At 45.5% G+C, this 27797-nt stretch overlaps 1 protein-coding gene across 4 annotated transcripts in view; it reads left to right on the forward strand.

Annotated features, from left to right (window-relative positions):
• The first annotated feature begins 2139 nt into the window (after positions 1-2139).
• glsb (glutaminase b) overlaps positions 2140-27797 on the forward strand; it is a 51216-nt gene continuing 25558 nt past the window's right edge. For 3 of the 4 annotated variants that reach the window (XM_076263288.1, XM_076263290.1, XM_076263291.1), the window contains exons 1-7: positions 2140-2540; positions 17708-17804; positions 18992-19113; positions 23611-23740; positions 23937-24016; positions 25471-25634; positions 27056-27114. In XM_076263288.1, coding sequence (XP_076119403.1) covers positions 2257-2540; positions 17708-17804; positions 18992-19113; positions 23611-23740; positions 23937-24016; positions 25471-25634; positions 27056-27114 — 936 coding nt within the window. In that variant the 5' untranslated portion in view covers positions 2140-2256. The remainder of the gene's footprint in view (positions 2541-17707; positions 17805-18991; positions 19114-23610; positions 23741-23936; positions 24017-25470; positions 25635-27055; positions 27115-27797) is intronic. The other variant, XM_076263289.1, reaches the window with a different exon arrangement.

Here is a 27797-nt window from a genome sequence, read left to right on the forward strand (position 1 = left end):
CTCTCTCTAACTCAACAGTTTCTATCCTTAAGCTTACTTGAGCTGTTAAATGTGTTATCAAACCACAGTTTCAATTTACCTAGTTCTACTGTCACACTTAGCCTCTGTAAACAGTCGCCTGAACAGAAAATGTTGGTATCATCTGCGAAAATGACATATTTCAATATATTGGACACTTTACAAATATTGTTTATGTACATAATGAATCATTTTGGTCCAACTATCGAACCCTGGGCACGCCACACGTGATGTTAGCTAGCTTGGACATAGCATTGCCCACTTGTACATACTTACTCCTATTTTTGATATAGCTCTTCAGCCATTCCAGACCTACACCTCTGATTCCAAACCTTTCCATTTTCTCCAACTAACTTATTTTTATAGTTTTATATTTAAATTTTATTGAGCGTTCACTCTCTTCTGCAACATATCAAGATTGTGTTATTAGTCATGCTTTTTAGTGAAAACACATCTGTCTGGAAGCATTTGAGCTGAACTAAACTGCAATACTTATGTATCCCTCAGGATGGCAGCAATACATAGGCTTATGCCTAATTTGCCCTGCCGCACTTTTTACTGTGGTATGGTTGTCTGTAATTCTGTTGTGTAGTCACTGTTACTTTTATGTAGTTTTATTGTTGTCTATCATTGTTTTGTTGCTGTAACATACTGTTATGATGTCATTTCTGTCCCTTGTCAGTTAAGTTTTGTATGCAGTGATCCTCTATTTGCTCCTATAAGTGACCTTGGGTTTGAGAAAGGCATATACAAACAAAATATGTATTACATGTATGGATATCTTTGTTTATGAAAAAAGATGGGAAACATTTTCATCCGAATTATTATTACAAAATCCGAGATCATCCCATTAATATCTCTTCAGAGAAGATTTTGCTGGGAGTAAACCATGCAGGATGATTATCAGTAACAACAGTACCACCATGGAAAGAGAGGGGGAGCCATATCCATTTCACTCAGATAGATGAGGCACTGGCAGGAACCAGTTTGAGTGGGATTGTGGGAAATAGATGGTTCTGGAATGAGAATTCTTATGACTCATTAGGGAACTATTTGATAGTTGTGTTGAGTTTCAGAGAAAGAATTGTTCCATAACTATCTATGAAGTCACAATGAAATAGTAATGAAATACACTACGCATCACACACACACACACACACACACACACAGAGAGAGAGAGAGAGAGAGAGAGAGAGAGAGAGAGAGAGAGAGAGAGAGAGAGAGAGAGAGAAACAGTTGAAAACTTCAAAGACCCAAGCAAAGTTAGCAGGAGAGCAACATATTTTAAGTGCTTTAGAAAAGATGTGTTGTAGTCTAGGCTATTTACAAAACAGAGGACTGTGACTGAACTAGTTCAAAGACTCCTCTCAGCAAGCATTCTGTCTATGGAGAATGGCAAGAACCTGTTTTTACTATAGCCTATGATTTGACTCTAACTCATTGAGCATGGATTTGAAAATATATACAGTAATGGCATTTTTCGTAACTGTGAACTTATATTTATATGGAAATTATATCTCTCCACACTCAAACTGTAAAGAATGGTAGCATTCAAAGAATATTTGGCTTGGACCAAAATGTGGGAGAAATATAATTCATAGCCCTTCAACTTTTGTAACCAAATTCTGGTCATAACATATATATAGGTCTATCAATTTCGATATCAAATTGTTTTCATGCTTTGAGGAACTATCCCCATGTTCCACGTACTAACCAGAAGACACACAATTTCAGCCAGTCATAAGAGAGTGACTGGAGCACACACACACACACACACACACACACACACACACACACACACACACACACACACACACACACACACAAAACAGATAGTAAAATTCAAAGAAAGGTTTCCTTTACGTTATGGTCTATCATTAACCTATTGACTACCCAGAAAATTGGGAAACATCCACTAGGCCTACTACTAGGTAGAATGCATATCGCCTTGCTGTAGGAAGTGATGTACTGAACAAAATATGATAGCCTCTTAATTCAACCAATGAGAGAACATAGGACAAAAGAAGCGAAACCAGCTCTACCAATGACGTCTAAGATGGGCGTGATTATTGGGATTTTGTTCTTTAAAACAACGCCGGATCTTAACAGCAGCGCAACAGTCCTCTCTTGGTCCGGCGGCAGAGTCAGCGGTGCGGTTAGGCAATATTCTCAGTTTTGTCTTCAATTTCAAATTGATTAAGTAAAGAAATTCTCCTAAACTAGCCTGACAAGATTGAAATGTTACAGTTTAGGTTTTCAACAGTGCTGAAGGAGTTGTCTCAATCCAACCTTAAGCGTCCCTTGACAGGTATTGCCAGAAATAAATCGTCATCACAAAACCCTAACTGCTTCAGAACCGCCTGTCCCGATGCCAGAGCTATATCTAAGTTAAAGACTTTCCATGCTGGGGGACACCGACCTCCGTGCGTCTCACCTTGGATAAGGACTTTCTGCACGAAGACTGAAGGAGCAATAGAGGCGACAGAACAGGTGAAAAAAGATGAGGACGGCACAACAACCACGTAAGTAGGCTACCTGTAATAGCACGTAATAACCTAATGCTGAACGACTGCACACGTCTCTTGAATAGTTGGTTATTTATTTGTGTCATGTTTTTGGTCACACATGTTGCCCCTCGTGCAAATGCCTGAATGTCAAACCGACAACGTGGCGAAGTAGTAGACTACGAACGATGTGAAAAGGTCACTGACGTTTTAGTGATTTGACTACAATGTTTCAGTTGCTGCCTCTGTGCACGCTCCTACAACAGAGAACTGATACAGTGTAACAGACTGATTCTCGTTTTACGTTTAGCCCATGTGAGCGCTCTTTTCTTTTCTGGAACTCAGAGGGGAGTGGCGGCCCTTATCAAATGGCCCCAGTCCAAGATAAAGCGCGGATTTCCACACGAATATGGCAGCTGTGGAATGTAAATAGGCTAGTCGCACATTTCCGTAAACACAATATACAAAGAAACGTCAAACATCACATGAAATCTCATCAAATTCATAAACACGATTGAACTGTGATTCTTATTCAGGTCTTGTTCTGGCTTACATGTGGAGTCTGAGTTTGTGCCTCAATTTTGCACAAAAGCTCAGTATAATCCAAGAGTGTGTTGGCAGACCGGCGAGCCGTTGAGTCATCGGCGCAACTTGGCAAAGCTGTGCATTGGTGCTGCCCGCTCGCCGTCAGACGCGGCTAATCGCAGGGGATGTTTTCTCATTTCATCCCATGCGGTGAGTCAGCAGCAGGGAATGCAAGGTCCGTAGAAAGTTCCACGAGAGGTGGTCCGCCGCCCCTTTTTCTGCCTCCGCTTTGCACTCTGGTTTTATGCAGTTCCATAGAGTTCTGCCTTCTCCTGTTGGCCATGATTGCAAGCATCTGTTGCTATTAAAAGGGAACATATGAAACATCACTTGAAATGTAGCGTAGCCTGATCTTACAACAAGTTTTGTTCCCCCTCAAGATGTTTGTCAATCATAGTTTGTTCAGATGTCATAAATAAGTTAATGTCTGACCTCTATATTACGGTCATGGTGGAACCGAGTGACGTTTGTTGTCAGTGCCTTCGAAGTAACACATTTTTTGTAATGGGTAGGCTACACACTGTAACATATGTAATAGGCCTACATGCTCCAGGAAACAGAACAGATTGGGGTATTACATATATTATGTAATCGTGCTTCTTTGCACATACAGAATGTTACCCACATGTATGGTTGTGTACCAGTAGTTAAACCTTATTCTGGCATTTGTCAATGAACCTTAGGGGGAATGTTGTTTAACTCAGAACTGAGTCAAAGCTATGAGACCAGCTATAGGTAATCAATGGCCAATATCATTGTAAATAGGTTATTGATGTAGGGAAGAGTCAGTGGTATATTCCATTACATTTGTGGAGTAGCCTAAGTTTTGTGGAGACTGAAGTATTGGGGTAATTGACTGCAACTTTCACATTCTGTGAGATGAGCTTCAAAGCTGCCTGACCAGCTGGTTGTAATTAAAGCTCTATTAGGAATTTATATCTGTCTAAAAACAGACCCAAGTAAAGTCTGGGTGTTGTTTTTTTTCTACCCATGACGAGGCCAGGGAAAAACCTCTGGGGAGCCTCGGGCAGATGCTGCGTTCTGCCAGTCTATCACCATGACAACTAGAAGCACAAACGGCCTGGCTCACTTCACTTTCCACTATCAACCAACCAAAGTCTCCTTCGTAGTCTGCAAAGTCTCCTTCGTAGTCTGCTCAAGTCTCCTCAGTAGTCTGCTCAAGTCTCCTCAGTAGTCTGTGAACATGTGATGGACCGAGAGCAGTGAGTTTTCTGGTGTGAAAATAGAGAAACATTAGAGGTCTTCTGCTGGGCTCCTCATAGCCATGTACTGTACATGCATAGCTGGATGGATTGGGAGAGAGAGTGTATGTAGGCTTATAGACAAACAACGTTATGTAATAGAGTGGACACGTGTACACTTTCTGGTGCAGTTGCTCGCTTTCGTTCATATTCTATTCCTCTCTTTCTCTCTGTCACAAACACACACACATACAGACGGCAGTGGGGAACATCTTTGTATGACCTAGAAGGAAAGAGCAAGGAAGTTGTGGAGGTTCTTCAGGGTCGATGCGGTGTTAGAGGGGAACAGAATGTGGGTGTGGTGTGTGATGATGACAGCCAAGAGTTTGTTAATGGAGCAGGGAGAACACAGGTTTTCCCACTCCTTTGTCCTCTGTGTGTGTGTGTGTGTGTGTGAGAGAGAGAGAGAGAGAGAGAGAGAGAGAGAGAGAGAAATTAAGAAATAGCAAAAAAGAGCAAGCACATCAGAGAAAGTGAACACATGTCCGCTCTCTTAAGAAGAAGCCCTCAGTTATGTATGTGTCTATGCGCAGCAACCTCGTAAAAATGACTGTAATGGTTGTAATGGTTCTGAGGAAAGTGGAAAATCCTGCTCACCCCTACCGCATTGGACGGTCTTACATAAGGCCTCAGAACTGGCTGAAAGTCTGTGTATGTGTGACTGTGTGTGTGTGTGTGTGTGTGTGTGTGTTGCTGAGTAGAACATCCTTCCCCAGCCTTGTCTTTGAAGTGCCACACACACACACACAATCGATCTCTCAAAGTGGGTTGCTTTGAAAACCCGAGGTTTAAATAAAAAAATGCAATTCAATGCTGTTGCATAGTAATAGCTGCATATCACTTGTGATTCAGCTCAGTGAGAGGGGGATTATTAAAGCCAAGCCCATGGGATTACGGATATTATACAGATGTTGAGAGACTGCAAAATGCCAGTTATATGAATTGAGACTTCATTGCTGTTGTGTAGCCAGGCAAAGAGCAGAGCATCACATCATATGCATGGTCACTGAAGTCAGTGACTAGGTCATACATATGTAATGGGTATTAATCTGGCAAGGCCTTGTGGTCTTTGCACACAGTTGGAGAACATAGAAGGCTTTTTCAAACACTTGGTTTATTAATTTAGCTCGGTGAACTCTGTTTCTCTTAGAAATGCCTCCTAAATGACATAATCTACATCTCCCTCTCTCTCCTGTCCACAACCTTTCTCTCTCTCTCTCTCTCTCTCTTCCTCTCTCCCTGTCTCTCCCTCTCTCTGGCTCTGTGCTGTTGTTCACGGCGCTGGTGGCGGTCTATTGTCCCCGTTTAGTTTCTCTCTCCTCCTGTTGAAGTGGCCTGTTTATCTTTCAGCAGCCAAGAAGACATGAGAGAGTAAGTGCCATGTTGCGTCTCCTCATCAACAGAGCCGCCCGCTCCAGTTCCCACAGCACAGCTGACGTCAGCTCCCGTCCAGCATACACCTGACCTTACTGTCCTTCCAGTGACTGTGAAATGCAGACAGAAAGAGAATGAAACAGACAAAGGATGTTTATGTGAGAAAAAGGGAAAGGGGAAGGACAGACATGCAGACAGACAGCGGTTGGTGTCTGTTGATTGCTCTCAGATCTCAGCTCAGTTGGATTTTTTTGTTGTTGAGAATTCCTCCCAAACCTGCCTTTCTGTCTCTCTCATTTCATCAAGGCAGACTTTATTGTCCCCAATGGGACATTCGTCTTGGGCTCCAGCCACTGCGTCACATAACTAACCGTATTACTCAACATACATGACAATAAATTATTCATGTACTTCTTCAAGATACTGCATCACATATTTCCCAACATACTCAACGGCAACACAGACATCTACATTGCTACATTGTCTATATTGCCCTTTCCCTCTCTCTCTCTCCCTCTCTCTGTCTCTCTCTCTCTCCCTCTCTCTCTCTCTGTCTCTCCCTCTTCCTCTTCCTCTCTCTCTATCTGTTTCATCACTAATTCATCAGGCCCGCGGGGTGCTTGTACAGTGTCCAGCGCTAACTGCGCTCCGCTGCGGCGGGCGGTAGCCACTGCCAGAGCCCATTGTCCGGTCTGGACCAGGGTGGCTTCTCTCCAGATGACTGCACACACCAGAGCTCGGCTTGTTTGCCATCATGTTTTTGATATCATCGCTGCTGCCCATTCAAAACGAGTAGAGCCTGCAGACTAGGCCAGTGGAGTATTGGCGAACTGTTCCAACGTTTCACAAACTATGTTGTGTGCTGTGGAATATGATGCCTTTGATGTTTGGATTGTATTGTGTTGTGTCATGAGAGCTAGCAGTTAAACCAGTTGCTTAATTGTTTGATTATGATTAGCTGTCTTGTTCAAACATAACTGTATGGCCTTAGTCAGCATGTAGCGTTAAAAGCCTATGGAGGGGAGTGTGTTAAGGCGCTCTCTCTATCTTCTCAACTCAAGTCTTTATTACTGCCCATGGAGGCTCAGGGCTGTGTGCTGTGAGCAGCTTCAGTTCCTGGCAGTTGAGATGGGGAAGACCACAGTGTGTCTGTGACATTTCCCCTCTGTGTCTGTGTGTGTGTGTGTATGTGTGTGTGTGTGTGTTTGTTTGGTGCTGACTGGTCACCTGTTACCTGATTATCAGGTCACCATTGGATGAGGATCTGTAATTGATTGAAATATTTAATAATTCTAAATAGATTGAATTGAGTGAAATATTCAATAAGTTAAAAGCACTGGGAAGACAGAAGTAGAGCAGGATGAGAAACAGGAAGTCAGAATGCCCAGAGCCTTTACTGGTCAGATGGCATAACAATAATGCTGACAGAAACTCGTGTCTGCACAGCTTGCTGGACCTCGCTGATATTGGATATTGTGGGCACTATCAGCATAAGGGCAGCCCAGGTCAGTTAAACCCAGAGAGGCATTGGAATCGCAAAATATGATAGTACCAGAGGGTGAAATAGGCCCGAATTGATGCACTTTCAGGGCTCTGTGAGTTGCCCTTGTGGTCAGTGGGATTAAAAATAAACATCCCACAAGTGTGGGAAATTCTTGCCCCTAAAAATACATTCATTATATGTCACAGGGTCAAGTTTTGAAATATGTTTTTTTCCAGGCATGATTTCCCTGAGGGGTTCTGCCTTGAAAAGTGTGCTGCGAGGTCCTCGTGATCGACTGAGAGGTTCCTTTAATGATCCAGCACGGCATCATATGCTTGAGCAGAAATCATCATCCACACACCCTGCCAGGGACCCCATGCAGTCTATATATAGCCCCTCTGTCTCACACCTTCTGTGCTGACACTGCCCCCCTCTCGCTGGGTAGAATCTTGGCTTGGGTTCCGGATTCAGAGTGTAGAATGCTGGGGCAGGGCCAGTGGGTCTCTATCTAATTAAACCACAGACAGACAGACAGACAAACACAGAGAGAGAGAGAGACAGAGAGAGAGAGAGAGGGAGAGAGAGAAAGAGAGAGAACAGCCTCCCTAATTGCCTGAGGGTGACGGACTGTGAAGAATAGACTGGTGGCACAAAGCCTTTTGTTGGCCAGCACAGCGTTCCTGTTTCTCCTGTAAACAAGACGACTTCTTCCCCTCTGAACGCCCCGTTATACAGATAAACAAACGGCAGGTCTGCCTTCGCCCTCGGGTCAGCCATGTTACCAGGCACGTCTCTAATGAGGTGGGTGGGTGGGCGTCTTAGGTCTGTCAGAGGTTGTGGCCTGAGGACAAGCTTTGTTGGGTGTCTTCTTATAGTAAGCTGGGAATGAGGAAGAGGCAGGAGCGTGCTGTGGGTCCAGTGGGCGGAAGTCATAATTGAGCTAAAGATGCAGGGATCAGGCTGTGTCATGCAAACATGAAGCCGCTGTTGGAGCCGGGAGCATAAGCGCTTTAGAAGTTCACACATACACACACATGCACATACGTCACAGGTCGACGTGCTCGCTTGCACATACACAGACTCTGGTGCATATGCAGAGTTGCAAAGTGTCCCCATTGATTGAGGACACAATCACACACACACACACACACACATACACAGATAGAGAGAGAGATAAACATACTCCTCACAGTAGCTGTTAAACTATTGCCTATCCATTACTTTTACCTGGCATTGCCAATTGATGTGTGGACCTTATCGCATAACTGTGGCTGGATCACACTAATTGATGGACACTGCAGGACTATCAGGGACCATAACCTTAAACCCTACTGTGACACACACAGACACACATGCAGGCACGCATAGACCTCAATTTATCAAGCCAACTCACCATTGTCAGGAAGCCAGTGGCAGCAGCAAGTGGGTTGGCTGAATTGAAGAGGTGGAAAACTGGCTTAATCTCACCACTGTGGCGAGAGCAAGAAAAACACTGGAGAGAGAGACAGAGAAAGAGAGAGGGAGAGGAAGGAAGCGTGTGGCAAAAACGGGTCCTCGACACGGAAACCTGCTATTAAAGTATTAGCGTGACAGTTTTAGCGCGTGTGTGTGTGTGTGTGTGTGTGTGTGTGTGTGTGCCTGTATGTGTGTGCCTGTGTGTGTGTGTGTGTGTGTGCCTGTATGTGTGTGTGTTTGTGTGCCTGTGTGTGTGCCTGTATGTGTGTGCCTGTGTGTGTGTGTGTGTGTGTGCCTGTGTGTGTGTGTGTTTGTGTGCCTGTGTGTGTGCCCGTGTGTGTGTGTATGTATGTGTGTTACCTGAGAAGGCCGTCATCGGCAGACAGGCCGTCTCTTTGCTCTCCTTTCAGCAGCAGTGAAGGGGTGTGCCCATGGGGCCGTCCCACACACAGGGCATTGAGAAAGCCCAAGGCCCCTCGGGGGGAGAGAGAGAGAGGAGTGGACACGTGGCTCAGTAGAAAAGGGCTACCGCCTCTGGAGCATGCAGGGCCGAGAGAAAGGAGGGGAGGAGGAGAGGAGAGAGAGGCTGGAGAAAAACAGGGGAAAGAGAGGAGAGGAGCCTGACGCAGCATATGTCATGTGGGCTTTATTCAGGGTGCGTGTTTAAGGGATTAAGTCGTGTTGAAATGGTCTTCGGGTTCACGTTTGTCGTTATGGGGGCAGATCGCTTTCACTTTTTTTTATCTCGTTATGCAACAATCATGTGCTTTTTGAAAAAGTCTCGGAACGAAGGAAGGAGATTTTCTAGGATTCCCTTGTTAATTGCCTCATCAGTGATTCTTATTTGACCCCCACCTCACCTCAACCCCGCCCCTCACTTTGAAAGAAAAAGGCAAACAATCCGCCCTGCGTCAGAGCAGTCTGATAGCTGCCCCCTTTTAGGCCGCTTCCTGTGGCCTCTCAGCTGAAAGTAATGAACATGGCGGCGGAGCTGGTCACAACATCTGCTGCCCCAAATGGATTTGGCGAGAGACCTGACCCGTGGGCCTGCCTTGCCCATCACAGTGCGAAACCAAACTGCTAATTTGTGTTTCCGAAGCAAGCAGTGGCTGTAGGTCTACTTTGTCGTCAACATGTTTTTATGGAAAGTTTCGGATGTGGAATGGTGGATATAGATGACAGGTCAGTAGGACCATGGGTGCATGTTGAAACACCCCTATATGTGTTTAATAAAAGTTAATCATTATGGGCTTTTTGGAACTGGGAACATCGCTCCCTCAACACGGGACTATTAAATCACTTATTGAAGCCCCTGTGCCTGTTGAGGTCAATGCCCTGTAGAAACATAGAGACTGAGACCAAGTGTGGGAACTTACTTGAAATCAGAAACATTTAAGCACACAAATGCACACACACACACACACTCACTCACTCACTCACTCACTCACTCACACAGAGAGAGAGAGAGAGAAAGATAGACACACATGCATACACATAAACACAGATAAAGAGAGAAAGACATACTAACACACACACACACACACACACACACACACACCATCATAGCCAGTGTTCCACGTGTTTGTGTCTAGTGCGCCATGATGTGGACTGCGGAGAGTAAATCTCCACCACTTCCTTCCCCCTCCTCTCTGATGTGCCAGACTCTTAACTCATTGAATGCCAAGCTGTTTTCGGAAGCTTTGTCCTAGAGTGCCAGCAATCTAGACCATTGTTGATGATTTTTGTACAGCCACAGCATATTCTGTGTTATAGCTATGAACACATACAATGGCTCGTTTGAAAGGTGAGACTTAAAGCTCTCAGTGGGTGCAAACCGTGTATTTATACATGCCTCTGTTCCTGAGAAATCCCAAGCTAAACAGTGGCTAGTTTTCATCAAAATCCCTGTTTTTTTTCTAGAAATCTAGATATTGCGTCTTTTATGACCTGAGAAGTGTTGCCTGCAAAGTTTCTAGGAAGAGATCTAACGAGACCTGCCACCTAGTGATAAACCCACGAAAATAAATGACTTGATTTTGACCTGGCGTGCATGTCACTGATAGGCTAATCAGTGACTGATTCGAAACAAAGCGGCAACCATCATAAGCCGAGTTAAGATCAAACGTCCAGATAAAATGTCCAGATCTTGCGTTTTGATTAGTTTTCGTTGGTCATATATTCCATTTCCATTCATCACAGTGTTCCCAAAATCACATATAAGGTGTGTTAGAGTGTTTAGTTTCGTAATAAAAAAAAATATTAAGTTTTTGGCATATTACGTAATATTACGTTTTTGGCACCCAACGCATGGGAAGGAAAAACGTAATATTAAGTTTTTGCTCCTCAATGAGTTAATGAACCCCAGCACCAGAGAGTTAAAACAACTCACAAGCAAGCAGCTCCTACCAGCTGCCAAGTGAGTAGCTCATCCATCAGCAGTAGTAGCCACTGAAGGCCACTGAAGGGCATTGAGGGGCATTGAGGGGCACTGCCTGGGGGAGTCTGGCGGGACCTTCACGCATGGCTGCACGTGTTACCGGCCATCCAGGTGACTTCCTGCTACTCAGCTCACGTTTCCCGGCAACTGAGTCAATGAGTGCCTCTTGGGGTTTTTTTTTCAGCCATGTGGCGTGTGTTACTATGTGTCTTTCTGATTGGCTGTAAGGATGTTTGTGGTGGGTATTGGATTGGCTGTGGCATGTTTTTTTGCCGAGGGAGGCAGAGGACTGTGGGAAAAGAAGTGGTGTTCACCCCTGAAAGAGGAAGTGACTCAAACATCTTCGGCAGTGAAGAGAGACCTTCTCAGGAGATTCTCAAGAGTTTCTCTGTGTGAGCAGAGGAAATGAGATCTGCAGCAGCGTCACATGTCACACATGGCTCTCGACAGAGGGACTTGGCCTCTGGGTGTTTTAAAAAAAAAAAAAAATGGGAATAGGAGTGTTTCCCCAACCGCAACACACACACACACAAATAACATTTCCTACATGCTTTGTCAGTCAGAGGAGGGTGTTTCCTCAACCTCAACACAAACACACACACACACACACACATACACACACACACACACACACATACACACACACACACACACACACACACAATGTCACAACCTGTTCCGTCCATGTTGTGGTTTCCTGATCTACAAGCTTACCTCTAATCGTGGCTCATTATCAGATATGAGGGGGCATTGACAGCATGCCAGAAGCCAATTCTCTCAGTGCTGGCCAGCTGCCTGTGTGTTTGTTAATGAGGATCTGTGTTACTCTGTCAGAGGCATGCAGGAGGCCTCTCTCAGCATAGGAGGGCACAGGTCCAGCCTGCCTCTGATAGGACTAAAGCCACAGACGACAGCCACAGACAGCACTGCATGCCAAGTATTTAAAGTAACTGTAGCATGCTTGACCAGGGGGGATGTAGCCATGCTGTGGTAATACAGATGAATACAGATTCCATTCTTGGCCTAAGTTAGGGGGCTTGTCTGTGCATGCCTGTCTGGCCGTGCTGGCAATAGGTGCAGAGGATATGGTTTGCGACGAGGCAGGGAATACTTTAGCATATTCTTCAACACTTGCAAGTTAACATAACAGGAGTGTATTTTTTTTAATACCGATGACGCCATATTCAACTTGCACATGCAGGTGAAAGGGTCATCCCACGCCGCGTGTCCTTGTGGGTCGCTGACCTGAAGCGTTGGCCAACTGTCCGTCAGCTGAGTGTGGCGTCACCAGAAGCGCGGCCATTCTGGGTCGTCCAAACGGGCTGAGTCACCGCTGATATTGAGCAGAGGCCAGGCAGAATGGCCAGAGTGCAAGGTGGCACAAAAAAAGGCACAGCCAGGGCTCCCGCTGCCAAAGGGAGGATGCATATGTCACAATGTCATAACTTCCAGTCCACATCTAGCTCCAAGGCCAGTCTACATAGTGGAACATCTGAGCTATTTTCTGTTCTGACTAGTGTCCTTTCTACATCATCCTTCCTTCCGTCCTTTCTTTCTCTCCTCCTTTGCAGTGATGGATAGATATAGATCGATAGATAGATATACTTTATTGATCCCTAGGGGAAATTCAAGGTCACAGTAGCATACAGACAACACACACACATTCAATAACAGCAGAAAAAGTCGTTAAAAGTATATAATATAAAAAACACAACTAAGCAATAAGGACTGTAGAAGATAAAGAACATACTAAATACAAATTATACTAAATAAAACTTAATCAAAATCAATTCTAAAAAACAGTATCCACATAGTGGGTGAATAATCAATCAGGTGCGCTTGCAATGACTGAAGCAGGGACTGAAGCAGAGACATATTAGACGCTATTAACTTAGCCATAAATTGTCAGTGGTTGCGTAATGGAGGTTTATTTTGATATACACAATCTGGTTCCCCTACAAGTTTAGCATCCTGCAAAGATGCCACCCTGAGAAAAATGTGCCATCTTAAACCCACTCAACCAAATACTGAAATGCTGAGTGGTTTGTGGGATAGATTTGGGTTAGTGTTAGTGTTAGTGTGTGAGTGTCCTCCCTAGTACAATCGTCCCCGAGGCCCCTCTTGTGGTGGACGAAGCCCTGCTGTCCTCTGACCTCCACTCCCCCCCCCCCCCCCCCGTTGACCAGGAGCGTGGCTGGCAGTAGGAGCTGGTCCATGTGTGAACGGGAAGGCTGTGTTTGGTTTGGCTAATCCCGCTGTGCGAGAGTGGGAGACGGGCGAGTGGGAGGGAGGATTCTGCCAGCATTCCTGGAATCCCACGCCAGGAGAGGCCAGACATTGGGTGAGACCGTCCACAGCCAGCCTAGATCTACAGACATGCAGAAATGAACTGAGTTTGCATGGCTGCAGTTAAAACACAACACAAACATGTCATGTAGCTTAGGTACAAGTGTGCTCCACTGACTTCTGTTCCGATGCACTCTTAGTGATTCTGTTCTAGATCTTCTGTTCTGATGCACTCTTAGTGATTCTGTTCTAGATCTTCTGTTCCGATGCACTCTTAGTGATTCTGTTCTAGATCTTCTGTTCCGATGCACTCTTAGTGATTCTGTTCTACATCTTCTATTCCGATGCATTCTTCGTAGTGATTCTGTTCTAGATCTTCTGTCCTGATACATTCTTACTGATTCTGTTCTAGATCCAACTGTAGGGGTTATGTTTGGGGTGTTGCTGTAGGCCGTCTGAATGAATGTAAACCAAAGCAGTGTGTGTGTATGCCCCACTGACCGCAGGCTGACTGCTATATACTTGGACAGAGGAACAATGAACAGGGGATGAGAGAGAGAGAGAAAGAAAGAAAAGAGAGATAGGAATGGGAGGTGAAGCCCACTATTGAGCCTTTGAGCTGCTGATAACAAGCTCACCACAGGTGTTTATCTGCCCACCATTTTCAATGCCAAACCTCCCCTTTTCCCACATGCACACTCCCTCTGTCCTCTGTCCCCTTCTCTCTCAAAAACTTTCCTGGCCTTTCTCTCTCTGTCTCTCTCTTCCCCTCTCTTTCTCTTTCTCTCTCTTTCTCTATCTATCTCTTTCTCTCTCTTCCTCTCTCCCTCCGGGCAGCCACATAAGTACTCCAGCTGTGTTGCCTCTCTATGTGTCTATCTCACACACACACACACACACACATACACACACACCACTCTCCGAGCAGTTTATCATTACACACACAATAAGAAAATGGCCTCCCCAAACTAACTCTGATGAGTGCACAGGGCCTTAGCAATGCTCAACTCCCTCTCCCACTGTTGGTTTGGTTCACCCTTAAGGAGGGCCACTCTGTGTCTTACATCTGGATGACCACTCAGTTTATGCATGTACAATTATCAGAGGTCAGACAATCTATAGAAGTGGTGTGTGTGTTTGCATTTGCATTGAATGCACAGATGCCCTTTTGCCTGCATATTCCTGTCTCTGGAGTGAAGGTGGTTTATGACTGCAGCCAGTGTTGTGTAAAGTGATTTATGGAGCTTGCACTACAATTCTGCAATTGTGTGTGTGTGTGTGTGTGTGTGTGTGTGTGTGTGTGTGTGTGTGTGTGTAAATTGCTAGCATGTTCAGCCTATCTGAAAGGTTGCCAGTGTTGCCAATCTGTACACTGACAAAATACCTCAGCGGGTCACATGCCTCATGCCTGTCTGTTTATACCTCCGTGTATATATCTATGCCCCGGTGTATATATCTATGCCTCCGTGTCAACTAAAGGGTTTGTTTGCTACCGCGTCTGAATTAGCACAATTTACTCTCCATTTTATTAGCACTTGCTAATCACATAATGACCTTGTAGTGCATTGTTAATGAGGTTCAATTGATGCTAATTGTAATGTTGCTAATGCTACTAATGTATGTGCACAATGTTACTAACCAGCCATTGTTGCCTGTTTATGTTTGCCATGTGTTCACCTCACTCACCATTCTGTTCTGTGCATTTCTCCCCCTTTGACTCCTCACCATCCTGATTGCTTTTCTGTGTAAGTATTCATCTTCATGTTCATGGTATTGTTTGATTTGACTCGATTGCTCACCCCCTGCTGTTTCCCTGTGCTAACTTCCCTTGTGCTGCCGTACCGCCACTGCACTGCTCCTGTCACTTCCTGTGCTTTGTTCAAACACTCTCCCTCGGAATGTGTCCCTTCCTGCCAGATTGCCCACCACGCCACGCCACGCCTGTACACACACACACACACACACACACACACACACACACACACACACACACTGAAATATCTCTGATAACCCCTCTCATCAGATTTGGAGTGTGTGATTTGGTTGCCCATTGTGTGTGTGTGCGTGTGTGTGTGAGTGTGTGTGTGCATGTGTGTGTGTGTGTGTGTGTGTGTGTGTGAAACTCCCAGTTAGCCACTTTAGCCAGTCACATGCTCTTTCAGTACTTACAGGCATTTCAGTGGCCTGAGGATTAGTGTAGAATGTTTGTGTTTTGATATTTAGATTATTGTGAGCTGTGAGCATTGTGAGAGAGAGAGAGAGAGCTCAGAGAAAAAAGAATAGACAGAGAGAAAGCGACAGACAGAGAAAACAAGAGAAGGACAGAGGGAGTGTACGCCACAGAGAGACTGATCAGACAGGGCAGGGCATCAGCTTAGGAAGCCACATTATTAGGGTGGGAATGTTTAATTGTGCCTATTGTAGTCTGCCACTCACATGTGTGTGTGTGTGTGTTTGTTTGTGTTTGGATGAGTGTGTTTGTGATGCTCTTACTATCTTGCTCTTAATTTCTCTCTCTCTCTTTCTGTCTGTCTCTCTCTCTTTCCTACGTAGTTCATAAGCAAACAATAGCAGTGAGAGAGTTTTTTTAATCTGCCTCGGACATGCCTCCATGCCTCGCTCCCCTGTTAGATATCTTAAAAGGCGGCATTTTCCCCCCTTTCATACAGACCTTCTGTCTCCCTGTCTCTGTCTCTCTCCCTCTCTCTCCCCTGTCTGTCTGTGTGCTGTATACATATATGGGTACTGGGCGTTTTACCCAGTTTGGCATCGCTTACCCTGGTTGCTTACCCTGGTTGCTTACCCTGGTTGCTTACCCTGGTTGCTGGCCCTGGTTGCTGGCCCTGGCCTCTGCCCACTGTCTAATGTTGTATTAGAGGCCAGTGTATGTAACCTCCCGCATGGTTAGATAACCTGCTGGATTTAGCCCTCATGAGATTGTCCCTGCTTGTCACATACACACACATACACACACACACACACACACACACACACACATACACACACAGCGCATACATACACAGCACACACACAGAAATGTGCGCACGAACACCGCCATGAACAAATATTAAATCTTGTAGGCACATTCCCAAACAAGACACAAATATACACAAGACATATACAGTACTCCAGTCCAACCCCACACACCCAGTCCCAGATACAGTTTTGCACTCTGTGCAGCATAGAACAGCCTGTGCTAGCCTGTGCAGTGCCCCCAGTGTCACCTGGTGTCAGACAGAGCCGCACCAGCTGCCTTTAGAGGCACGTGTACTGTACAGTCAGGAGGGGAAGTGTCACAGGTCAGCTCTAAGACTCCACTGCTGCGGACACACACAGTAATCCTGTTACAGGTGTCTGATTTAAGGTGTCACTCGAGGCTTAGAGAAGGAAAAGTGCACTTGACTTTGGGGGTTTGCTCTGCCCCTGAAAATGCTGCCTTTCAAGTTCAGGTGTACAATGCAGAACAGTGATGTACTGTTTCAGCGTTTGATTTGGAATGAGATACAGCAGTCATAATCTCATGAGTTTGAGATTCTCAGGAGGACAAACAAGCACATGAAAATGAGCCGCATGCAAACACATCACACACCAGCCTCTGTGCTTTGCCAGGTGTGCTATCCACTAACAATCAGAGAATCTCAAACTTACGAGGAATTTCCTACAAAAAAAGCCATTGTTTAACTGCTGTATCTCATTCCCAATCAAACGCAGAAACAGTACATCACTGTTACAGTATGCATTGTACACCTGAACTTGAAAGACAAGGGGCAAAGTAAACACCCAAAGTCAAGTGCACTTCGGTACTCTATTCTAGCATATTCTACACACCCTGATATATTTTACTGTAGCATATTCTGAACACCCTGGTATATTCTACTGTGGCATATTCTACACGCCCTGGTATATTCTACTGTGGCATATTCTAAACGCCCTGGTATATTCTACTGTGGCACTGGGTCCGTGCCAGACCCCCAGAGCAGGGCTGCATGTGTTGCTTCCTAACCTGCCTTACTTCCATTCCATTCTGCCTCTGTCTCCTCCCTCACATTCCAACCCTCTAATTTCATCCCTCAATCACCTCAGATCACCATGCTTCAACTGTAAAAACAGTGGATGGGCACTATTTGATGCATAATATGATATATAAGACATAATAAATGATTATAATATAATACGTAAATTATCAATATCAGTGAGAGTGAGGCTAGGCTCACTTAGCTCCAGTCTATGCCTGAATGCAACTTCTCTTGTGACATGTTTACCTGAATGTTTCTCTCTCTCTCTCTCTCTCTCTCTCTCTCAGGAGAAGGAAGGCAGGCATTTTGCCCAGCCTGGAGGATCTGCTCTTCTACACCATTGCTGAGGGCCAGGAGAAAATCCCAGCCCACAAATTCATCACGGTGTGTAGCACCTCTCAACACCCCCCTCTCTCTTTCTCTTCTCATCTTTCTTCTTCTTTCATCTCCTGTCTTCACTCTTTCACTTTGGTCTCTGACTTTGCTTCTTCATGCTACCAGTTATCTCTTTTTCTTTTCTTTCCCCCCTCTCTTGCTTGCCTCCTTGTTCTCAAACCAGCATACTCATTTGATGTCAAGCGTTTCCTCTTCATCTTTCCTCTTTTTCACTCTCCCCCTATCTGTCTTTTCTCTCTCTCTTTCTCATGCCTTTTCATTCTCTCTCTATCTATCTATCTATCTATCTATCTCGGTCATCCACCCCACCTCCCCCTGTTCTCGGTGGTTTCCACTGTAGCCCCTGTGTCTCCTGACAGACAGCTAAAGGTTGCGTCACGTTATGTCACGTGTGTGTGTGTGTGTGTGTGTGAGTGACGCAGCTGGGGGTGTGTGTGTGCATGTGTGCGCTTGTTTGCTTTGGCACTGGCCCTGGCCCTTATCGTCTCTGTTGTGTCAGCCATGTTTTATTGCGCCCCGCTCTTATCAGCGGCCGGCTGGCCCACATACAGCCCGGCCGCCGAGCAGGACTGCCGCGCAGGTATCAGACCTCAGTTTCTAGAACATTCTTAGAAAGAGTCTGATGCAGATTCAAGGCCAAACGTGATGCGATGAAGTCGAACTGAGATATTTATCAGGAGGTGTTTGGGATAGTGCGATAGCCAGCTTCTTAGAAGTCATCCTTTTTTTCTCAGGAGTTAATCCGTTTTGAACTTTTTTGTCATGGGCAAGACTCCCTAGGAATATTCTCATCATGTCTACTTAAAGAATAAGTTGAAAGACCTAAGACAGCTATCAAACTCTGGTCCCCTGCCCACTCAGCCCCCCCCCCCTCTGATGACTGTCTCTTACAATCGCCCATTAGCTTGCCCCTCATCATCAATTAAATATGTTGGAATACTTTGCACCCATCAAGCGCACATGTTTAGGTGTGCACTGTCCTATGGTATAGTTGTGTTTGCTGATAAAGGGGCCATTCGCTTCGGGTTTCAGTCTGAATTACAGGAATGGGAGGGAGGGGGGGGCAGCACTGGTTTCGTTATTAGCCCCCAGTTTGAAGTGTAACTAAACTACCACACAGATGTCTTCAGTCACATAAATCTCACATGGTGCTCTTCCCCTCTGGCCCCGTCCAGGCACTGAAGGCTACTGGACTGCGGACCGGAGACCCGCGGCTCAAAGAATGTATGGACATGCTGAAGCTCACCCTCCAGTCCTCCTCAGACGGCGTCACGCTCGACAGACACCTGTTCAAGAAGTAAGCACTGGGGGGGGGGGGGGGGGGGGGGCTGTGTTGGGTTGAACGTGGCCCTTAAAAAAGATTAACTCACAACAAGCACACATACTGAAACGGGGGGATTGACTAGCGCGCACACACACACGCAAACACACACACACACACACACTCACACACAAACATATACAGACACAGACACACACACACACACACACACACACACACACACACACACACACACACACACACACACACACACATACAGATACAGACACACACACACACACATACAGACACAGACACACACACACACACACACACACACACACACACACACACACACACACCTGCTCTCACATTACAAGTCAAGTATCTGAGTAGTCCTGCATATTTTGTTTGAGCATTTCGACATATCATTATGGATGTTAGAGTTCAATGGTATGCAGACACACACACACACACACACACTGGCTGACTGACACCACCATACAGAATTGTGCAGACACCAAATGTCCTTTCTAAAGAGCAGCATAATGATCTCACTGGATCTCAATGGAGTGGGGATGTTTTTGAACCTCTGCTCTTTCCCCTCCACCATAGTCTCCTCAGCTGGGTGAGTAGCACCCTGCTCTCCACACACAGTTCATCCTCTGAGCTCCCGTGGTTGAGAAACGAGCCCTCTTCCTCTCCTCCATAGTCGTCCCGTCTCCTGAAGTGTTCGTTCCCCTGACGTTTGCTCCCACTCAGAGAGCTGTAGAGGCATGCAAACCATTAGCCGGAGGACATAACCGTACACTCGGTATAAAATACACACCATGCCCTTGCCTCGACAGCCTCAATGATCATCAATAAACTTGATTGATGGCAAAGACTGACATACAAAATTGCTGCCATTTAGTATGTTGCTGGTAGGCATCGTTGGCCATTTTTTCAAACACACGCTCTTATTCCACCTGCAACGGATGCCTCACTAGTTGACATTTCAAATCCTATTTAAAATCTTTAGTGCTTCACAGAAATATGTTCCCACATCTTGCCCTCACAGTAAGTATGAAAGATGTGCATAGCTTGCGGAATGAGGTGGCATATTGGTGTAGCCATGGCAACAGATTGGTGAGATTCTGTCATTGAGATTCTGTAGGTGAGATTCTATCTGTCATCGTGACTAGACTAGGAGGAGGGGTGGTGAGGCTGAGTTATCAGTCTGTCGCCGGCCCGCTGTGCCTTCAAGGCAGACTGAAACCCTTCCAGTGAACCTCTCCAGGGGTACAGATGCTATTTATGAACACTCTCACACACACACACACACACACACACACACACACACACACACACACACACACACACACACACACACATAGCATACAAGCTGGCCTGTCATGTGTTTCATAAACAGTCAGCTATACCAGCAACACATGGGGCAGTGGTAGTGTAGTGGCTAAATAGCTAGGCTAGCATGCAGTAGTGGTTCAAGGGTTCAGTTCCCGTCTTCCACCGTTGTGCCCTTGACCGAGGCACTTAACCCCTAGTTGCCCTGGGGACATGGTCCTGCAATGTAATTGATATATTGAAGTCGCTTTTGGATAAAAATGTGAAAAATATAAAAATATAAATACAAATGCAAAGGCAAACATGCACACACACACGCACCAAGACACACCCAACACACTCACACACACACCCCTACACACATGGCAGGGATGACCGCTATGATTAGTGGGAACCACTCTAGCTTATTTATAGGTGGTGTCCTCGGCAGGAGAAGTCATGCTAATTTAATCTAAGCCGTGCCTGAGCATGGGCACGGCTATACGCTGCACCTTGCACCTCGCCTCTCCTCACACACACACACACACACACACACACACACACACACACACACACACACACACACACACACACTTCTTCTATCTTTCACTGCCTCACCGTTGTACAGGTCATCAAAACACTCATTCTCACACTCAAACCACCCAGCTGATCAAACTGGCCAGCGTCACTGTCCACTCATTTCACAGCCCCTCCAGCTCTGACTTATCCTCACTGGTTCTCCTTACACCTCCAGCTGCGCTCAGTTTATGGAGGCAGTTTATGGAGGCACCAGAAACTACCCCTCAGAGCCTTGTTTGTGGCCAGTGTGTCGAGGCAGAGGAGGAGGAGGACTTGGAGGAGGAGGAAGTGGAGGTGGAGGAGGAGGAGGGGGGTGGGGGGTGGGATAAGAGATGGATGATGCACCTCAGGTTTAACCTTGAGTGCAGAGGCGATGTATCACACGGACAGGCTACTAAACCGGGCATAGGCAACTGAAGCGCACCATGCGCGGAGCGTATCAACTGGCTACACCAGATGTGATAGCGGCACACAACTACACAACAATCACACCAGTCTTCCAAAACTATTTATACTCTGTGAGCGGAATGCTTTTACTCACTCGGTGTGGCCAAGCTGTGAGGGGCATTGGTGATGTGCGTATGTGCCAGTCTAACTGAGGGGTAGCCAAGCTGTGAGGGGCATTGGTGATGTGCGTATGTGCCAGTCTAACTGAGGTGAGTGTGGGATCAGGACCAGGCCCAACCCGCATCCAGCCACCACCAGAGGCACTGTAATCTGCAGCAAGTCATCGCTCTTCACCCATAATCCCTCTCTTCCTTTCCATGTTGATGCGCCTTAAAGGAAGACACATACCCAAACCTGATAAAAACACATCTGTTATGTTCATAGATCAGGTTTATAGGGTATTTTGTAATGTGTTTTTGTTGGTGATTTGATCATTTTTAAGATATGATTAATCAATGCTATTATATAGGCCTATTGTGCAGTGTTATGAGGAATTTATAGATGAGTAGCTGCCAGCCTTCTTTTACTGTACAGCTACAACCTCCAACACCCGTCCCAGTCATAGTGTCATAGTAGATCACAGGGCCTTTTGGCAAGCTGAACTGGACTTTACAAGCGGAACTATTGGGATCAATAGTCATCCATCTTTAAGTGTTTCTCTGTGCAGAGGTGCGGGCCAGCCTGACTCCATGCTGCTGGGCTATTTTAAGATGAGCCCTCGGAGAGAGCAAGAGTGATTTACATACACACAAGTGCACACAGAGAGACTGACGGACACAGGTACACACTCACACACACCGCACACATGGGCGCTTACATGTGTGCACACAGACACACAGACACCTACTCATACACATACATACACACACACATGCACACGCACACACACGCACACGCACACGCACACACACACAAACACACACACACATATAGCCATATCTGTCTGTGCTTCAGACAAGGTTTCATACTGTCTAGAAGAGAAGTCCTTTTTAATGCAGTGTTTCCCCTGCTGTGGAGGGGTTACACCCCAAGTTATATTCAGTCAATGGGTTACACACCCTATTGATCTGCTCTCTCTCATTGCCTTAGTCGATAGGAGCACTACCCACATTCATTTAAATACACAGTTGGCACTCCATGGAACTTTTGGCTAATTGACTTCTTGTACATTGTTTGTTATTCGTCAATTGTTAGTCACTTAGCGCTTAACACATCTGCCAAATGGGGGAAAAAACCCTGCAAATGTTGGCATACCATTATACATACACGTCTGTGTATAGCCTACTCAGGAGTGCTGTGGTTGTGTTGTTGTGTGTTAGAGAGCTGTGTGTTTGAAGCACACCCCATTTTTCCGCCTCTAGGCGTAAAATGTAAATCAGTGCAGCAGAACCACAAAGCAGTGGAGGCAGTGAGAATTTGCTTGTTTCCAGGAGACTAGAGAGGATAGTGCAGATCAGTGGACTTTATGAGCTCCTCGCTATGCTAACTCACCCAGCATTCACTTGGTGGACTTTATGAGCTCCTCACTATGCTAACTCACCCAGCATTCGCTTGGTGGACTTTATGAGCTCCTCGCTATGCTAACTCACCCAGCATTCGCTTGGTGGACTTCAGAATAACTTCAGGAAACAACAGCAACAGAGTATGACTGTTGGTGAGACCCAAATAGCTGTTGACATTGGAAGGGGTATGGCCCAGGTTTGGCCCAGGTCTGTTTGCACACAGGTTCAGATCTATCCAAAAGGTTTTCTACTATTTGCCCTTTTTTTACCGGTTTAAAATGTGCTTCCTACAAGCAACACTATTCCACACTCCCCAGGAACACACTACACCACTATAAACCAGACCATAATAGCACAGCTGTTTAAATAGAAGTAAGACAGAGCAAAAGCAGAGTAGAATGTATAGCAGCATTCTGATTCAGATTAAAAAAAGTTTTATTGACCACAAAGCCTGTCACTGAAATAGGCAGTGCGTATATTACATCCCCATTTAGTCCAAATCATGCCACACCTGTGCTCAGTATACTCATATGAAACAGATATGTGTACTATGCACAGGGAGAGTGTGCTGTCTAGCATGCTTGTTGTTAAGAAGTTTGTTAGCTTGTTATGTTAGCCTAGCTTCAGGTAAGCGCTAACATGGGGCTTTAACATGGTCTGTCCGATCTGTCCACTTCTGCAGATGTGTCCAGAGTAACATCGTGCTGCTCACGCAGGCCTTCCGCAAGAAGTTTGTCATCCCCGACTTCCAGTCCTTTACCTCCCACATTGACGAGCTGTACGAGAGTGCCAAAGACTTGACCGGAGGGCAGGTGAGTGCCATCCTCTCTCTCTCTCTCTCTTTCTCTCTTTCTCTCTCTCTCTCTCTCTCTCTCTCTCTCTCTCTCTCTCTGTCCCCATGTCCCAGTTTTTCATACAGCTTTCTTTTTTTGTTTAGTTCATGGCTTATTGTCTATCAATGTAACATCTATATGTCTTTTAAGGTTGTGCTTGTGTGTCTCTCTTCAGGTTGCTGACTACATTCCCCAGCTTGCCAAATTCAGTCCCGACCTGTGGGCTGTGTCTTTATGCACAGTGGATGGACAAAGGTAGGCTTAGAAGAACACTTTGTGTGCATTCTTGGCATCTTGTGAGGGGGGGGGCATTGTAGATTTGTAGCCTATACAAATCACTGCATGTGTGGAAAACATCCATCTCCAATCAAATCATGTCCAGGAGCTTAATTTGGTCATTATCAAGTAGAAACATATTGATCTCTATTGATGGCAGATTTTCCGAGTAGATAATCATGGCAAACATCCTGTAATCTTTATTGTAAGTTGCTGTACAGTACATGTTGTCACAGCTTGTAGGACTCAGAACAGAACTTCTGAAGTCATGTGTGTACACACACATGTGGTGTTTACTGTGTCCCGTGCTTAATATCGCTCTGGAGTTCTGAGGGCCTACTGATAAAGCACTTGAGTATCTTATCGTTAAGATAAACCCTTTTCCTTTTTTGACCCTCTGGAAATATACCAAGCATGCCTGTATTTGGGACATTTATTTGTGCCTTGGACTTTGGCCAATGGTAGTTGTGTTTGAGTGCGTTGCATGAGTAAACCTCACCCATATATTAACCTAATGGCGTGTCAGTGTGGAAAATAACAGCTCACACCTCCGCTCCTGTGATAAGAGGATTATAAAGTTTCACAAACGGATGCTCTCCACTAATCAGTATTTTCTATCATGTTGTTACCATTTCTAAAATAATAAAGATCATTTCAGCGCTGCACGCTGGCTAGTTTAGTTTCTGTTTGATGCATCCTATTGATTAAACAGAGAATACTGCCTGGAAGTCCATTTCCTTTACAATTGGAACTTTTTGTTTCCGTTTAAGCAATACACCCTGTTGCTCAAGTATTGGGATTATTGGGAGTGTTTACACATTTTGTAATGGGAGCTTTCTGTAACTGAGGTGTCATTGCCATGCCTGTGACGTGGCAAGCACTGACTGATTATCTGGTAGCCTTATCACTGCATGTTCAGTGTGTTTCGAGAAGCGTCTGCTTTCTTGTAAGTACTCTACCCTTTCCCAGTATGTGGAGATTGGGGTCACTGGAACTGTGATGGATTGTGACAGGTTGTCCGGTCTTCAGGCAGAGAGCTTTATCTGCCACAACTCTCTCACTATCCTGACTGCATAGCCCAGACAGACATGGCATGGCATTAATGATAACCCACTCACCCACTGCAGTGACTTGTGCGTCCCTGTCCTGCTGATATCAGTCTGAGGTTTTCTCTCTGCATCATTTTCAGTTCCTGTTAGAGCATTTCCATGTGAAATGTGATTCCATGTTTTCTATGTCACCATGCACATAGATATGAAATGTGTGAAGCTATTTGTTCAGCGTTTAATGTGGATTTGATTTTCTGAAGCAGACTTGGTTAGTGTTTGATCATTCAGTGAAGAATAAAATTGTCTGTGTTATCAGTCAGGGTGTGATCTGTTGTTAGTGTCTCAGAGCTCTGACGTGTTTTATTGTTGTGTGTTTGTACACAGGCACACTGTGGGCGACACGAAGGTCCCATTCTGTCTGCAGTCGTGCGTGAAGCCTCTGAAGTACGCCATCGCCGTGCACGACCACGGCACAGAGTACGTGCACCGATTCATCGGCAAGGAGCCCAGCGGCCTGCGCTTCAACAAGCTCTTCCTGGATGAGGATGGTAAGGGGATACACACACACACACACACACACACACACACACACACACACACACACACACACACACACACACACACAGACAGACAAGGGCCCCGTCACATACACTACAAACCAGTCAGCAAACAGGCACTTCAGATAACAAATTATTTTCATTTTGAAGCTTTGTGAAACTCGGAACAGACTTACCCTATATGGGTAATATAATAAATGCAGTGTTGTTACTACAGCCTATGAATTAGAGAGGGCACCAAAGGTAGCACATCTTAGCTCACAGTAAAAATAGATAGCTACTCAACTTTTCCCCCGGGGGTTATTAACTGTTAATGCATTTGTTATTCGAGCCTGTGAATGAATGAGTGGATCTCCGTTATGATGACGCGTGTAGCACTGCCGTGTGGGTTGGAGTCATGAAGTAGGGTGGGTGGAGGGATAAGGAGGCGTTCGTGTGTGTGTGTGTGTTTGTGTGTGCGCGTGTTGTTAGGCATGACGGATTCACACATCAGGCGGTGGCTCACACACACGTTCCTCATTTGCCATACACTCTTATTGCTTTTGTGGGAATGAATGAGGGACGTGTATGCGCCCAGAGTGAGTCATCCTTGACTCTCCTCCGCAGTAGTGATCTCAATCTCAATCTCGTGAGCAGCAGCCCAGCAGCAGTGTTGGGACGTGCACACACACACACACACACACACACACACACACACACACACACACACACACACACACACATACACACACACACACACACTCACTCCCGCTACTGAGAGAAGACACACTCACAGCGTGCGTGCTGTCATCTTCTGCATGATATGAATTTATGACCTAAATCTGGAATCAATCTAATTACTTTGTGGGGAATTAATGAGCTGGGTCCCCTGTGACTGCATGACGTGGTCTGTCTGAGACGTATCCACCTCGGCCCTAATTATCCACCTCGGCCCTAATTGTCAGACCTTTTACTGCCACCATGACTCTCACTCTGTTGTGTAGTCACGGCAACCAAATGATGCTTAAGGCCCTGTGTATACCAATCGCGTTTTTTGAGCTGACAGGACAGCGCCCTCAACCTCATTTTTAGAGCGCTTCGTCAAGTGTTTATTGTTGCTAGGTTATGCAAGTTTTGATTGGTTGTCGAGAGAGAAGTGACATTGACGAGGCCAGCGCTGTAATATAGCCACCGTTGGCGCAAAAAAACACGATTGGTGGACACAGGCCCTAAATGATTGGGCAGGACATTTGAGAGCATTTCAATCTTGCATTTCAGTAGTGAGATGTGCAGTATGTTTGTTTGTATATTATATTTTTTGTTTGGTAAATACAGTGTACTGTACTATGTACAGGCATTGATGTTACAGATATGCAATTTGAAGTGTTGTGATGAAGCAAATATTTGAAAGATTTTATTCTCCTTTATTTCAGATAAACCCCATAATCCGATGGTCAATGCTGGTGCAATAGTGTGCACATCCCTGATAAAGGTAAGCCAACCTTTCCATAAATCCGCACAATTTCTGTTTTTAGTTTCCCATATTACAGTGTGCTACAATTACCCTAACAGAACCTCCCCCTGTACTTGTTGAATTAGTGCAAATAGAACAAATAGTCATTATTCTTCTCAGTATTCCCACTTCTCACTAAGTAAATGGGAATGTGGTGGTTCAGTGATACCTGCTCAGCATGGGACCTGTTTGTGGAGTGAGGAGGGTCATGTGTACCTGATTATCTTGCTGTAGCAGTTTACGACACCTACCCCCAGAGCGTGGTGGAGGCAGGCTCCTGGGGGTGTGCTGGGGTAACAGAAGCCTGGCGACTCAGCCTACCACTGCAGTGCTGGGTCTCACTAAACAGAACAGAAGCCCGCTGAGTGCATCCAAGAGCATCAGAGAACATTATTTAATTTCTTGGGGGGAAAAAAATATGCAGGATATTCTGGATATTGTAATAGCTTCTGGTGGCCAATGGATTCTGACAGCCATATCCCTTCTTAACATGTAGCGTTTGTTTACTTCCATAATGAATAATGGTCATTTAAAGAGGTGTCTTTGACCTCTAGTCAAACGTTTGAATGTTGTTTGAATGTTGAAATGCACTTGTCTTTATGACCTCAGTATGTATATTAATATCTAAACCTCTGTTAAACATAACCACTAGCTATTGATGT

Source organism: Alosa pseudoharengus, unplaced genomic scaffold (genome assembly GCF_046254945.1).
Source record: "Alosa pseudoharengus isolate Yale_2024_CS ecotype anadromous, Long Island Sound unplaced genomic scaffold, YU_APseudo_1.1 YU_APseudo_1.1_scf_3, whole genome shotgun sequence".
In the NCBI taxonomy this organism is placed as follows: domain Eukaryota; kingdom Metazoa; phylum Chordata; class Actinopteri; order Clupeiformes; family Clupeidae; genus Alosa; species Alosa pseudoharengus.